Raw genomic sequence first — 12500 nt, 5'->3', positions numbered from 1 at the left:
CTCTCTCTCTCTCTCTCTCTCTCTCTCTCTCTCTCTCTCTCTCTCTCTCTCTCTCACACACACACACACACACACACACACACACACACACACACACACACACACACACACACACACACAGATGCATCTGCACCTCCAGCACCTCCTCAATATTGATATCCGTTCCCACTCTTGACACACACGCACACACACACACACACACACACACACACACACACACACACACATCCATAAACCAGTGTGTGTGTGTGTGTGTGTGTGTGTGTGTGTGTGGCTGTGTGTTCTGTACTGCTTGGTTACCCCCAGCATATTGGTGGTGATGTGTCAGGATTGGGAGCTGTCATCCTCCCCCAGTCAAGCGAGGACGCGCCACTTTGCTCTTTCCACAGGCCTAATGCTGAGTGACAGGTCACTGTAGCCGCGACGACCACGTCTGGTCACCTTCAGACGCTTTAGATTTAGAACGTGAACACCAACAGCTCACATAGAGCACTCAGAGTGACCACTATGTACACACCTAGCCCCATGCAACCAGGCCAATTCTGACCAAACCAGGAGAAATGGCTCTCTGGAATGAGTTGCACTCTAAAGGTCAATGCTCATTGGCGGTGTTGGATGCGCGTTGATGCCAACGTTTACAACATTTTTCTATCTCTTGAATGCCACATCCATAGACGCGAATGTCGTCGCCATTGAGCATTGGTCTTAAACCTGAAATCACACTAACTCAAGTTGTGCTCATCAATCACGACTCACGAAATAATGGAAATTATTCGTCCTTAATTACGATACACATTATACAATACTGATATAGATTTTAGTGTTTTTTGCCTTACAATTTGCAATAGGCAAAATGCGATCTAAAACAAAGTTCTACCAATTCCCATTCTAGACTTCCATGGGTGATCTGCAGAGAACTGTGGACATAGGCAGCCAGAAAGGGCACCACACACACACACACACACACACACACACCACACACTCCGCTCACACTCCTACGCTCTCCTCCCCCGAGTCCTCTGTGCTAGTGTAGGCACAACTGACACAAATTGGATCTTATTCTATGTGTCTTGTCTCAGCGTCCTGTTTGTCCGCCTGGCCTTTTTTACATGGCCTAATCAATAACAGGAGCAGAAACAGCATGGCAAACGAGGCCCGTGCCTGAATAAATAGCCTCCGTAATTGGTTCTTTACCTTCTGAGAATCCCATTAGAGGCGGGCGCATGTAGCGTAGCGTGAGCCAGTGCCAAGAGAGGAGCGGAGCGGAGCGCACATCAATCCCCCGATGGCACGCTGCCTCCTGAAGCATTATGGGATGGCAAGCAAGCTAAGCACACGGGCAAACCCACCCACTTAATAAGACATTCTCTGGCCAGAGTCTCCAATAGACTTGGACAAAAACAATATAGAGAGCTCACTAAAAATTCTCGGAAACTAAAATAAAGATGGAGGATCTAAAGTTACGTGCATGTATTGTGTATGTATGCATGGACGTATGTATGTATGTATGTATGTATGTATGTATGTATGCATGGACATATGTATGTACTGTATTTATGTATGTATGTATAAATGTATGTACGCACATATGTATGTATGTATGTATGTATGTATAAATGTATGTACATATGTATGCATGTATGTACGTATATCTGTATGTATGTCTGTCTGTATGTATGTATGTATGTGTGTGTGCTATACACTAAAGTCAATCTGAAGATGTACAGTTCAGGCGTGCCGTACTGTTCCTGGCAACAAATGAATAAGTAAATAACCCAAACACACCTACAGGCCACTTTGATCACAGCTATGAGCACAGGACTGAAAAGAGTTGAATATTTCATATCTGTCATTTTCCAGCTGGCCGCAGCTTTCATAAATGAAGCTGTTGTTGTGTGAGAATAAAACAGGCAGCTGAATTATTCATGCCGTGTGTATCACAGCCGTCTCTGAAGCTTTCTTTACACCCCGAGACCATGAGTGTTTGTTTTTTTTACTTGCGTGGGTCACATCTAACCACTCAACACCAGTGATGGTCGTGAGCGGTTCGGGGGAAACAAGTGGTTCCAACGTCGCCTTCCAGCCAGCACTGCTGGAAGGCACTAGGGTTAAGCAGGGAGTTAGGGTTAGGGTTAACGTTAGGGTTAGGTGCCTTGAAGTCGACGGTCGCAGCGCTGCCTTGAAGTCGACGGTGGGGGCTTAAAACACCATCAAGCAAAACAAGTAGTTGCCTGAGCTTTGCACTTTGGACCAGAAATCCAATTTCAGCCATTACAGATGACGTCATCTCCTAAAAGCACAGGTTTGCGATGGCGCCGGGGAGCATGGGAGATTATTTACGCATGAGGGGATTTGACGAGCTCCATCAAATGAGAACTCAAAGGTCGATGTGTTCGGCGCAAACATGCATTCAGAGAAATACGTCTCGCCAAGTCACACACACACAGTCCGCCACGATCCCTAGAGCCTGGAGAGGAATCTATATCCAGGGACGTCGAGGCAGACAAAACACTCTGATCAATCTGTTTTCCATCTGAAATCTAATCTATACAGCCTGGCCTCTGGAGCCAAGAATCCAGCCCTGCTTTTTGCCTTCCAAGATGAAGAAGAAGAATGGGGGGGGGGGCATGTTTTTGAACCTGGAGAGCAAGAATGTCTCTGCAAACTAACCTTTGAAATGAAAATCAGCGCAGATTCACTTGGCTTAAAGAGTAATGGCATCTGACGCATCAACCAATAAATAAAATCCCCTGTCGGCCTTCTCAGACATAAACAGGGCTGTGAGCCCACGACGGCCAAAACCCAATCACCCCATCGCCGACCACAGAGAGACAATTTATCGGACCTCAATCAGAAATGTGTCAGAACAGAGAAACCAATCACACGCGGGCAGAAATGTCTCACAACAGAGAAGCCAATCATGTGCAGGCACCAGTGCACTGGCTTCACAGACAAGCCAATCACACGAAAGCACCAGTGTACTGACTTTACAAAGAAGCCAATCATGTGCAGGCACCAGTGCACTGGCTTCACAGACAAGCCAATCACACGAAAGCACCAGTGTACTGACTTTACAAAGAAGCCAATCACGTGCAGGCACCAGTGCACTGATTTTACAGAGAAGCCAATCACATAGAAGCACCAGTGCACTGGTTTTACAGAGGAGCCAATCATGTGCAAGCAGCAGTGTACTGGTTTTATAAAGAAGCCAATCACATATGGGCCCCAGTGCACTGGTTTTACAGGAAAGAACCACCTCCCATTCTGTGCTGCAGTCAAAATGGCGTCCATGGAGCAGTCACAGGAGGGTCATGCCCATTAATTAGCTTCTCTGCGCGACACACACTCGGCTCCTTCAGACAGGCAATTACAACTCCCCACAGACCAGACACACACCACACACACACACACACACTCTCACACTAAACCCAATACATTACATACACACGCACACACACACACACACACACACACACACACACACACACACACACCACACATACTCTCACACTAAACCCAATACATTACATACACACGCACACACACACACTCTCTCACACTAAACCACATAGACACACATAGACACACAAACACACACAAACACACCCCAGACACATAACCCACATGCTCACACTATATCTAATACATTACACACACACATACACAAGCTCAAGCTCCACAGAGTAAATGCCACCCGTCCACACACTGAGGGAAGGGAGGCATGAGGGGTGTGTGTGTGTGTGTGTCTGGAATCTAAGTGTGGACTGCAGCAGTGAAGCTCAATCTTTATTTGTGCTAAAAGAGTGCACACACACACACACACACACACACAGCGAATAAGGGCTTAACATATCTGTGTGTTCTAACGCTGTATGAGCGGATGAGAAATTAAATTAAATAAGATATGCAGGAGAATGAAACCACAACATCGTCTTTATAAAAAAAAAAATGCCCACTTGAGCCAGAAACTGTGCTTGGTGGTTTAACACACTTAATATTCACACTATTCACAGTCTGAAGGCCTTCCAGGGCCATCCGACACACACACACACACACACACACACACACACACACACACACACACACACACACACACACACACACACACACACAATGCATATTTCACCCATGGAGATCCATGCTACAAAGTGGATATTGAATTCCCATACAAAGCAGTCCCTCTTTGCTGCCAAACACAGAGGCCTTCTTAACACCTTTATTTTAGAGGGAGCTATTAAAAATTGATTGGGCTTCTCAGAGTAATTTTTCAAGGTCACAGCGCACACACACACAATAATGCATACACACACACACACACACACACACACACACACACACACACACCCACAGACACACACACCCACACACATACAGTCACACAGACACACACACACACACAGACACACACACACACACACATACATCAGCCATGTGATTGATGCAGCTGTCACGCAGCCTGGATCTCTTCCAGTCACCTGAGCTGGTGCTGAACATGAGGGGAGACTCTGAGGCAGAGAGGAGGAGAAGAGAGAAAAGGAGAGGGGGAGAGGAAAAAAGGAGGAGAGGAGAAGAGAAGAAAAGAATAGAGAGGAGAGAAGAAGAGAGGAAAAGAGAAAAGGAGAGATGGAGAGAATAGAGGGAAAATGGAGAGAGGAGGAGAGGATAGAAAAGGAGAACAGAAGACAGGAGAAGAAAAGAAAATAATAGAGAAAAGGAGAGGAGGAGAATTGAAGAAAGAGAAAAGGAGAGAAGAGGAGAGGATACAAGAGGAGATTAAAAGAGAAGAAAGGAGACAGGGAGAGATGATAAGAGAGGAATGGAGAGAGAGAAGAAGGGAGAGGAGAGAGAGAGGAAAGGTTAAGTGAGGAGAGAGAGATGAGTAGTGTCCCAGAGGCCAGTGTGTGTCCATGGTGCAGTAGAGGGGAGACAGGGGGGGCACAGAGCCGCTACATCAACAACCATATTCCCACAACTCACTCAACCACTCAATCTCACAACTGTCTGTGCTATAGGAGTTCTTTTATTCTATCTTTAGTGTGGTTCTCTGTGATGGGATCCCATCCACCCCCCCCCCCCCACACACACACCCCAAACACGCACACACACACACCCCAAACACACACACACACACACACCCCAAACACACACACACACCCCAAACACACACACACACCCCAAACACACACACACACACACACACACCCTGCTGTCCTCTGCCTCTGATACTAAACTCTGTGCACTAGATGAATGTTGTTTCCAGTGCGTGTGTGCGTAGCCTAATGATGGTGCTGTCTCCAGCCCTGAGGTATGGTGCTGTCTCCAGCCCTGAGGTATGGTGATTTAGAAACAGCAGGACACCCGTTTTAATTTCGCCCACTTATTAAGAATATGCCCAAGCCCAGGCACCGCAGCGGCACCAGGCCGACAGTGGCCCAATAACGCTCGAGATTCATCTGTGTCCTCACCAATTGACACAGAAATGACACACAGCTTGTGCTTGCTATGTGTTGAATGGAGAAATATCTCCAGCACATTTTCTAGCGCTTCGTGCTTCCAGTGACTTCCTAAGCAATGCTGACATTTCAGTGATGTCAGACTCATCTACACAAATATCTCTGAGCTAACATCAGAATGGAAGTCATCTGAATCCATATCTCAAACAAACAGGCTACCTGCACTGCCTGCACAGCTTTGGTGTGTGTGTGTGAGTGTGAGTGAGTGTGAGTGTGTGTGTATGTGTGTGTGTGTGTGTGTCTACATGGGGGGGGGGGGGGGGGGGGTTATTTGCTATATGTCTCGATGTCCTTCTTGTCCTGTCATGCATTTGTCCAAGAGCTTGTTGCCAAACAAAGGCCACTGCTGCAGTCCGGTCTCACTGGAGAGCTGACATTTCCACTTAGCAAATGCCAACATTTACATCTCACACACCCCCTTCATATGGCCACACTGGGATGCATGGATCGGGAGGGGGATTCTGATTAGAAGAGCCCCTGCAACACCCAAGACACACACATATAGTACACACACACACACATGCACACACATGAACACGTACACGTACACGTACACGTACACGCACGCACACACACACAGTCCACTTTTTGGCCCTCCCTGTAAAACCACTTTAAAACCACTCAACACACACACACACACACACACACACACACACACAGAGTCTACTTCTAGGCCCTCCCTGTAAAAACCACTTAGCCATGACCCAACCAGGAGCCACAGCACTGCCGAGAAACACACACACACACACACACACACACACACACACACACACAGAGCCCCTGTCCAGAGAGATGAGTGTTTAAGGAGCCATTCCCCCAATAAAACTCTCCAGCCACACAAAGTTACACTCAGCGCTCTAACACTAAATCATAACCCAGTTTTTTCCGTCAAAGCAAATGCCAGACACCACTGAAATACCAGCCGCAAACTCCCAAATATCAAACACTCTGATCTACACTGTGATATACACTCTGGGCTCTGTGTCGCCTGTCTCTCCCAAGAAACTCAGTCAAACACACACGCACACATCCTCTCGCTGAGTCTAAACACAGAGTCAAAAACACTCTCTGTCGCCTGGTTTTTCCTACTGCGGTACATGGTGATACAACATTCACTCATTACACTGGCATGGCAGGAATACAGTGAAATATGATTTTTTCTTTCTATCGTTTACAAATGTTTGCACGTAGAGTGTGGACTATATGTGTGTGTTTCTTGGCCCAGACTGACAACCCATAGCCTACGGTGTGTTTGTGCTGAGCAACCGCTGTGCCATTATGGAATCTGATATACCAGCCAACCGTGATGAGGCGCAGAGAGAAGAGCCGTGTGTGTGTGTGTGTGTGTGATGAGGCGAGGAGAGGAGGTGAACTATCAGCATGCGGGGCCTCTCCTCGCTCAACAGGAATACTACCTAAATAAGTATATTAGTGTATAGTGTGTGTATATTAGTGAGTGAGTGAGTGAATGGGTGTGTGTGTGTGTGTGTTTACTTGGACACTTTTTTACAGAGAAAAAATACTATCTCTGAAATTCACATAGGAAGCAGTCATGCGTCACAATCCTATGTCCATGTAAATCCTGTCCACATGAATGCAGCTATGAAAGGTTGTGTGTGTGTGTGGAGGTTGTGTGTGTGTGTGTGTGTGTGTGTGTGTGTTTTGTGCATCATGATGCACTGGCCATATCAGAAGTCAGTTCTCCTAAAGAGACCAAAGGGGACATATACAGGCAAGTGCTTCGAGGCAAATATGTATTTTTTGAAATACACAAACTGGTCACAAACTCTTGCCTTTGTTTTGATATTTTGTACACACTTCAGATGCTGGTTCACTGTTTATGTGCCCTCACTTTGCACAGGTGAGTCACCAGACACCAGGTCAAGGTCAAGTACGTAGTCATGAAGACCAAGGCCAAGTCATGGATGCAGTTCTAGCGTGGTCAAGGACACAGGACCAAAGCCATGGCTGGAAGTGGAGCGTGATTGAGGATCGTGAGTAAACGTGCGCAGCATAAATAGGGGCCTTTAAGTCTAAACACATGTTGGGCTTCTCCTGAGGGGCCTGCATTGAAAGTGTTGCAATGTGTTGGATGATTTTCGGCAGACATCTTGGCTCACATGGACACAGGATCTGCCAAGCCCGTAGAGGCACAGCACCCCAGACAGCCAGATTGGACTGGCTCTAATTCCAGCTTTTGTCTGCAAATAAGCTGAACGAAACACGAACGTTTTGGTTTGAGGATCTTATTCAGACATCCAGCTGTGTTAAAAATGTTGAAGCCATACGCACCATTTACAAAACACCAAGGAGCAGTGACAAACATATCAAAACATCAGCGTACCTTCCTCACACACACCTTCCTTCTCAAGTGATCCAGAAATATTTATATTTGCCATTTCTCTCAATAAGCCTTATGATTCTATTAAGCTAGTGGTAATACTGAGAGATATAATGCATATTTCTCGTCCCGGCGGGTGAATTGATGGGGTAATCAGGGCAAGGGCGGGTGAATAACTGCCCCTCAGTGGGTAAATCGGGCTGCGGCGACATGTTTGTCCTTCCTAGATGCCCGTTTGATTTTGTCCTCACCGGCCATTTGTTCTCAGTCAATGAGCTCAGCCCAGAAAGACTCCGCAAAATGGACCAAAAGAAGCTGAAAGTCATTACACGCTCGATCGATGGCGGTGTTCACACACACTCGTCTGTGTGTGTGTGTGTGTGTGTGGTGCAGCCATCTCATCAGGCCAGCCCCAGTGAATGGAGAAGCTGACAAATGACAGAAACAGAAACAGAACTGTGGCTGCATGACCCTCTGGGCACACACACACACACACACACACACAGACACACACGCACACACACAGCACCCACACACACACACACACACACACACACACACACACACACACAGACACACACACACACACACACAGACACACACGCACACACTCACTCACACACACACACACACACACACACACACACACACACGTGCACACACACACACACGGGATGGGAGTGAGAGATGAGTGTGTGTTTGTGTTTGTGTGTGTGTGTGTGTGTGTGTGTGCGTGCCTGCGTGTGTGTGTGTGTGTGCGTGTGTGTGTGTGTGTGTGTGTGTGTGTGTGTGTGTGTGTGTGTCTGTGTGTATGTGTGTGCGAGTGTGTGTGTGTGTGTGTGTGTGAGTGAGTGAGTGAGTGAGTGTGTGTGTGTGAGTGAGTATGTGTGTGAGTGTGTGTGTGTGTGTGTGTGTGTGTGTGTGTGTGTGACGGAAAGAGATGTCCCTGTGGGTGATATTCCAGCACCATCATGTCCCTAGTGGCGGACACAACCCCCAGCCTGAGCAGTAGAGAGACAGATGGACAGGGCCTGTCATTTTAACCCCTGCTGACCCTACCTACACTCCCAGACAGGGGGCGCCACTACTGGACTGAATGCACTAAGGCTTTATCCAGCTTCTCAGCTGCCAGTAGTTCTGGGCCCTCTGCTATTGCTGTAGATTATTATACCTGGATGCCAGACTGGACAATGAGACTGCAGTGAGGCTATGCTATGCTAATCTACAAGACTGCACTTATGCTAAGCTATGATATGCTATATAGGATATGAGACAGCAGTGAGGCTACGTTATGCTAGGCTATGAGACTGAGGTGATGCTAGGCTATGTTAATCTATGAAAATGAGGCAATGCTAGGCTGTGCTATGGTAAGCTGTGAGACTGGAGAGATAGGGAATTTTAATGTTCCAACTGAGGCAATCCTATGCTGTGCTATGATAAGATATGATATGATAAGACTGGGATGCTAGAGAATTTTATGTTCAGACTGACGCAATTCTAGGATCTGCTATGGTGAGCTAAGCTATGAGAACTGCAGTGTAATTACCTCCAGATTGATTGAGAGCGAGGAGTAGCTCACATGATCGCCTGCAGGGCTGAGGCTAATCCTTTCACACCCCTTGTAATTCTGCAACCCCAGCACCATTCTAATGAATGTTAGTCTACTCTCTTTCTCTCCCTATGCGCTCCCTGATCTGTCAGAGTCTGACAGCGTCATAAAAAACGCCGGAACATTACGGAGCGCCATGTCAGATACACCGGTAGTAATTCCCTCAAAATGAGTCTCATTACTGAGGGGTGAACTGAGGTAATTCCAGCAAAGAAGACAGCATCTCATTACATCTCTGCATTGTTGCTGTCGTCGTTGTTGTTGTTGTTTTTGTTGTTAATGTTATTGTTTTCAGGTCACTGGTCGATGTGCAGAGTTTAAATTGACCAGTGGTTCTTGGGGGAGCCATTCCACATTCGGCACGGCACATGTCATCATTTCCTGATGTTATAATTGAATTAGAGATTAATTAGAGCCCTGGATCCCTCCGCACAGCATGTGATGTCTCAGACAGGATCCCTGAGGTGCAGTACAAGTCCCCCGGTACCCACGTGAGTCCTTAGCTACTGTGGGTCCTCTCGCTGTGTTTAATATGGGGACAGTGGCTGGCTGTCCTTAAAAAGGATATGTCTGTGGATAATGAGGTCTATGATGATGTTGGCATACAGTACATAAGGTCTTTGGTTGGTTGACCCTACCTTGCCCAGTCCTGGGTTGTGTATGTATGCGTGCATATGTTGGCATACATAAGGTCGTTGGTTGGTTGCCCCTACCTTGCCCAGTCCTGGGTTGTGTATGTATGTATGTTAGGGCTGTCACTTTACGTTCGAAAATCGATTGCACAATCGATTGGACCAACCAACACAAGTTTCGAAAACTAAAACGATTTTAACCAAATATGTACACTATTCATTTTAAACGAATTAAACAAATGAAAAAGATACATGTAACAAAACTCAGGAACAAGCAGAAAAATAAGAAAGAATTCCGAAGTGCAGTAAGCATTGCGAAAGCTAAAAAGAAAATTCCCACCAATTTTACGCACCGGAAACAGCTTTTTCAATCGTCTGCTGTGCTGCTGGTGTTTTGCTAAAAAATTGAGGACAACGCGATCAACCTGTGCGACATGAGAGATACGAGTGAAAGGCCCTAATAACTTTTGGGTATATCAAACTATGGAGAAGGACAAAGCGGTATGCAAACTGTGCAGTCGTGAGTTCTACGTAGGCGAAATTTGTTTGACAATTCTAATTGTAAACGCAGCCACATTGAAGCCTGCAGTAATGTTTTTCACTGATGTTATGGCAGTCCACTCTGCTTATTGTTTTTCGAGAATGTTGCACTCCTGTTTGTCATTGTGCGCGAAACTTCACGCCATTGTGCGTCTTCAAGCGCCCCCTTTACGTTCATCCTAATGCCTGTTAGTTCGTGGATTGTCCTATATTTGGCGTTGAAAATTGAAACGTCTTTAGACATGAAAATCGATTTTACAATCGATTCAATGAACAATTATGTCTCAAGAATCGAACAGGATTTTTTCACAAAAGTGACAGCCCTAATGTATGTATGTATGTATGTATGTATGTGTGCATATGTTGGCATACATAAGGTCGTTGGTTGGGTGACCCCCTTGCCCAGTCCTGGGTTGTGTATGTATGTATGTATGTATGTATGTATGTATGTATGTATGTGTGCATATGTTGGCATACATCAGGTCGTTGGTTGGTTGACCCTACCTTGCCCAGTCCTGGGTTGTGTATGTGTGTATGTGTGTATGTATGTATGTATGTATGTATGTATGTATGTATGTATGTATGTATGTATGTATGTGTGCATATGTTGGCATACATAAGGTCGCTGGTTGGTTGCCCCTACCTTGCCCAGTCCTGGGTTGTGTATGTATGTATGTATGTATGTATGTGTGCATATGTTGGCATACATAAGGTCGCTGGTTGGTTGCCCCTACCTTGCCCAGTCCTGGGTTGTGTATGTATGTATGTATGTATGTATGTATGTATGTATGTATGTATGTGTGCATATGTTGGCATACATAAGGTCGTTGGTTGGTTGCCCCTACCTTGCCCAGTCCTGGGTTGTGTATGTATGCGTGCATATGTTGGCATACATAAGGTCGCTGGTTGGTTGCCCCTACCTTGCCCAGTCCTGGGTTGTGTATGTATGTATGTATGTATGTATGTATGTATGTATGTATGTGTGCATATGTTAGCATACATAAGGTCGCTGGTTGGTTGCCCCTACCTTGCCCAGTCCTGGGTTGTCCTTGACCTTGTTGACAGCACGGAGGAGGCATGGGGGGGCCGGAGGGGGGGACACCTGGAGGATGCCGCTGAAGTTGGTGGGGAAGAGGGGAGGGTCGCTCGCCACTGGGGCAGCCGGACGCTGCTTCCTCTTCTTGGAGGAGAGGTTGAGCTTCTGGGCAGCTCTGAGAAGGAGGGAGAGAGAGAGAGAGGGGGAGGGAAAGAGAGAGAGAGAGAGAGAGAGAGAGGGAGGGAGAGAGAGAGAGAGAGAGAGAGGGAGAAAGGGAGGGAGGGAGAGAGAGAGAGAAGACGTCAGGATGGGATTGGCTAATCGCGCAAACACACACAGCAACAGGGAGATCTGCAATAGCTGAATTATTCATTTTAAATTGCCAGGATGTCCCAGGTAGTCCCAGGTTACAGCCTAGACCTGATCTAGCTCAGATATGGCCCTGATCTAGCTCAGATATGGCACACGTTTAAGAGTTACACGTCTGCTGGGTTGGCTGACCGACCCAAAGCCAGAAAGGACAGAAGCCTGGGGAGAGAGACAGATAGAGAGAGAGGGAAGATTGTGTCTGAAAGAAACACAGTGAGAGAGAAAGAGAGAAATGACAAGAGAGAGCGAGAGAAAGAGAAAGAGAGAAAAGAGAGAGTTTTATGTCCCGCACTGCTGCACCATAACAATGCCTTCCACCTCGCCCTCCCCCCCCCACACACACACACACTCACACACTCCACACACACATACACACACACACACACTCCCTCCTCTCCCATAAGCCCCTCTGGTCCATGTGTGTTCAGTCACTGCCTGAATCTTCTGCCCTGACAATACC

General features: G+C 46.8%; 1 protein-coding gene across 6 annotated transcripts in view; it reads right to left on the bottom strand.

Annotated features, from left to right (window-relative positions):
- kif26ba (kinesin family member 26Ba) overlaps positions 1-12500 on the bottom strand; it is a 134988-nt gene that overhangs the window by 32473 nt on the left and 90015 nt on the right. For all 6 annotated transcript variants that reach the window (XM_042073332.1, XM_042073333.1, XM_042073335.1 and 3 more), the window contains one exon: positions 11663-11846. In XM_042073332.1, coding sequence (XP_041929266.1) covers positions 11663-11846 — 184 coding nt within the window. The remainder of the gene's footprint in view (positions 1-11662; positions 11847-12500) is intronic.

Source organism: Alosa sapidissima, chromosome 19 (assembly GCF_018492685.1).
Source record: "Alosa sapidissima isolate fAloSap1 chromosome 19, fAloSap1.pri, whole genome shotgun sequence".
Lineage (NCBI taxonomy): Eukaryota > Metazoa > Chordata > Actinopteri > Clupeiformes > Clupeidae > Alosa > Alosa sapidissima.
The sequence above is the reverse complement of the archived record's forward strand: the minus strand, read 5'-3'. Positions and strand labels throughout refer to the sequence as shown.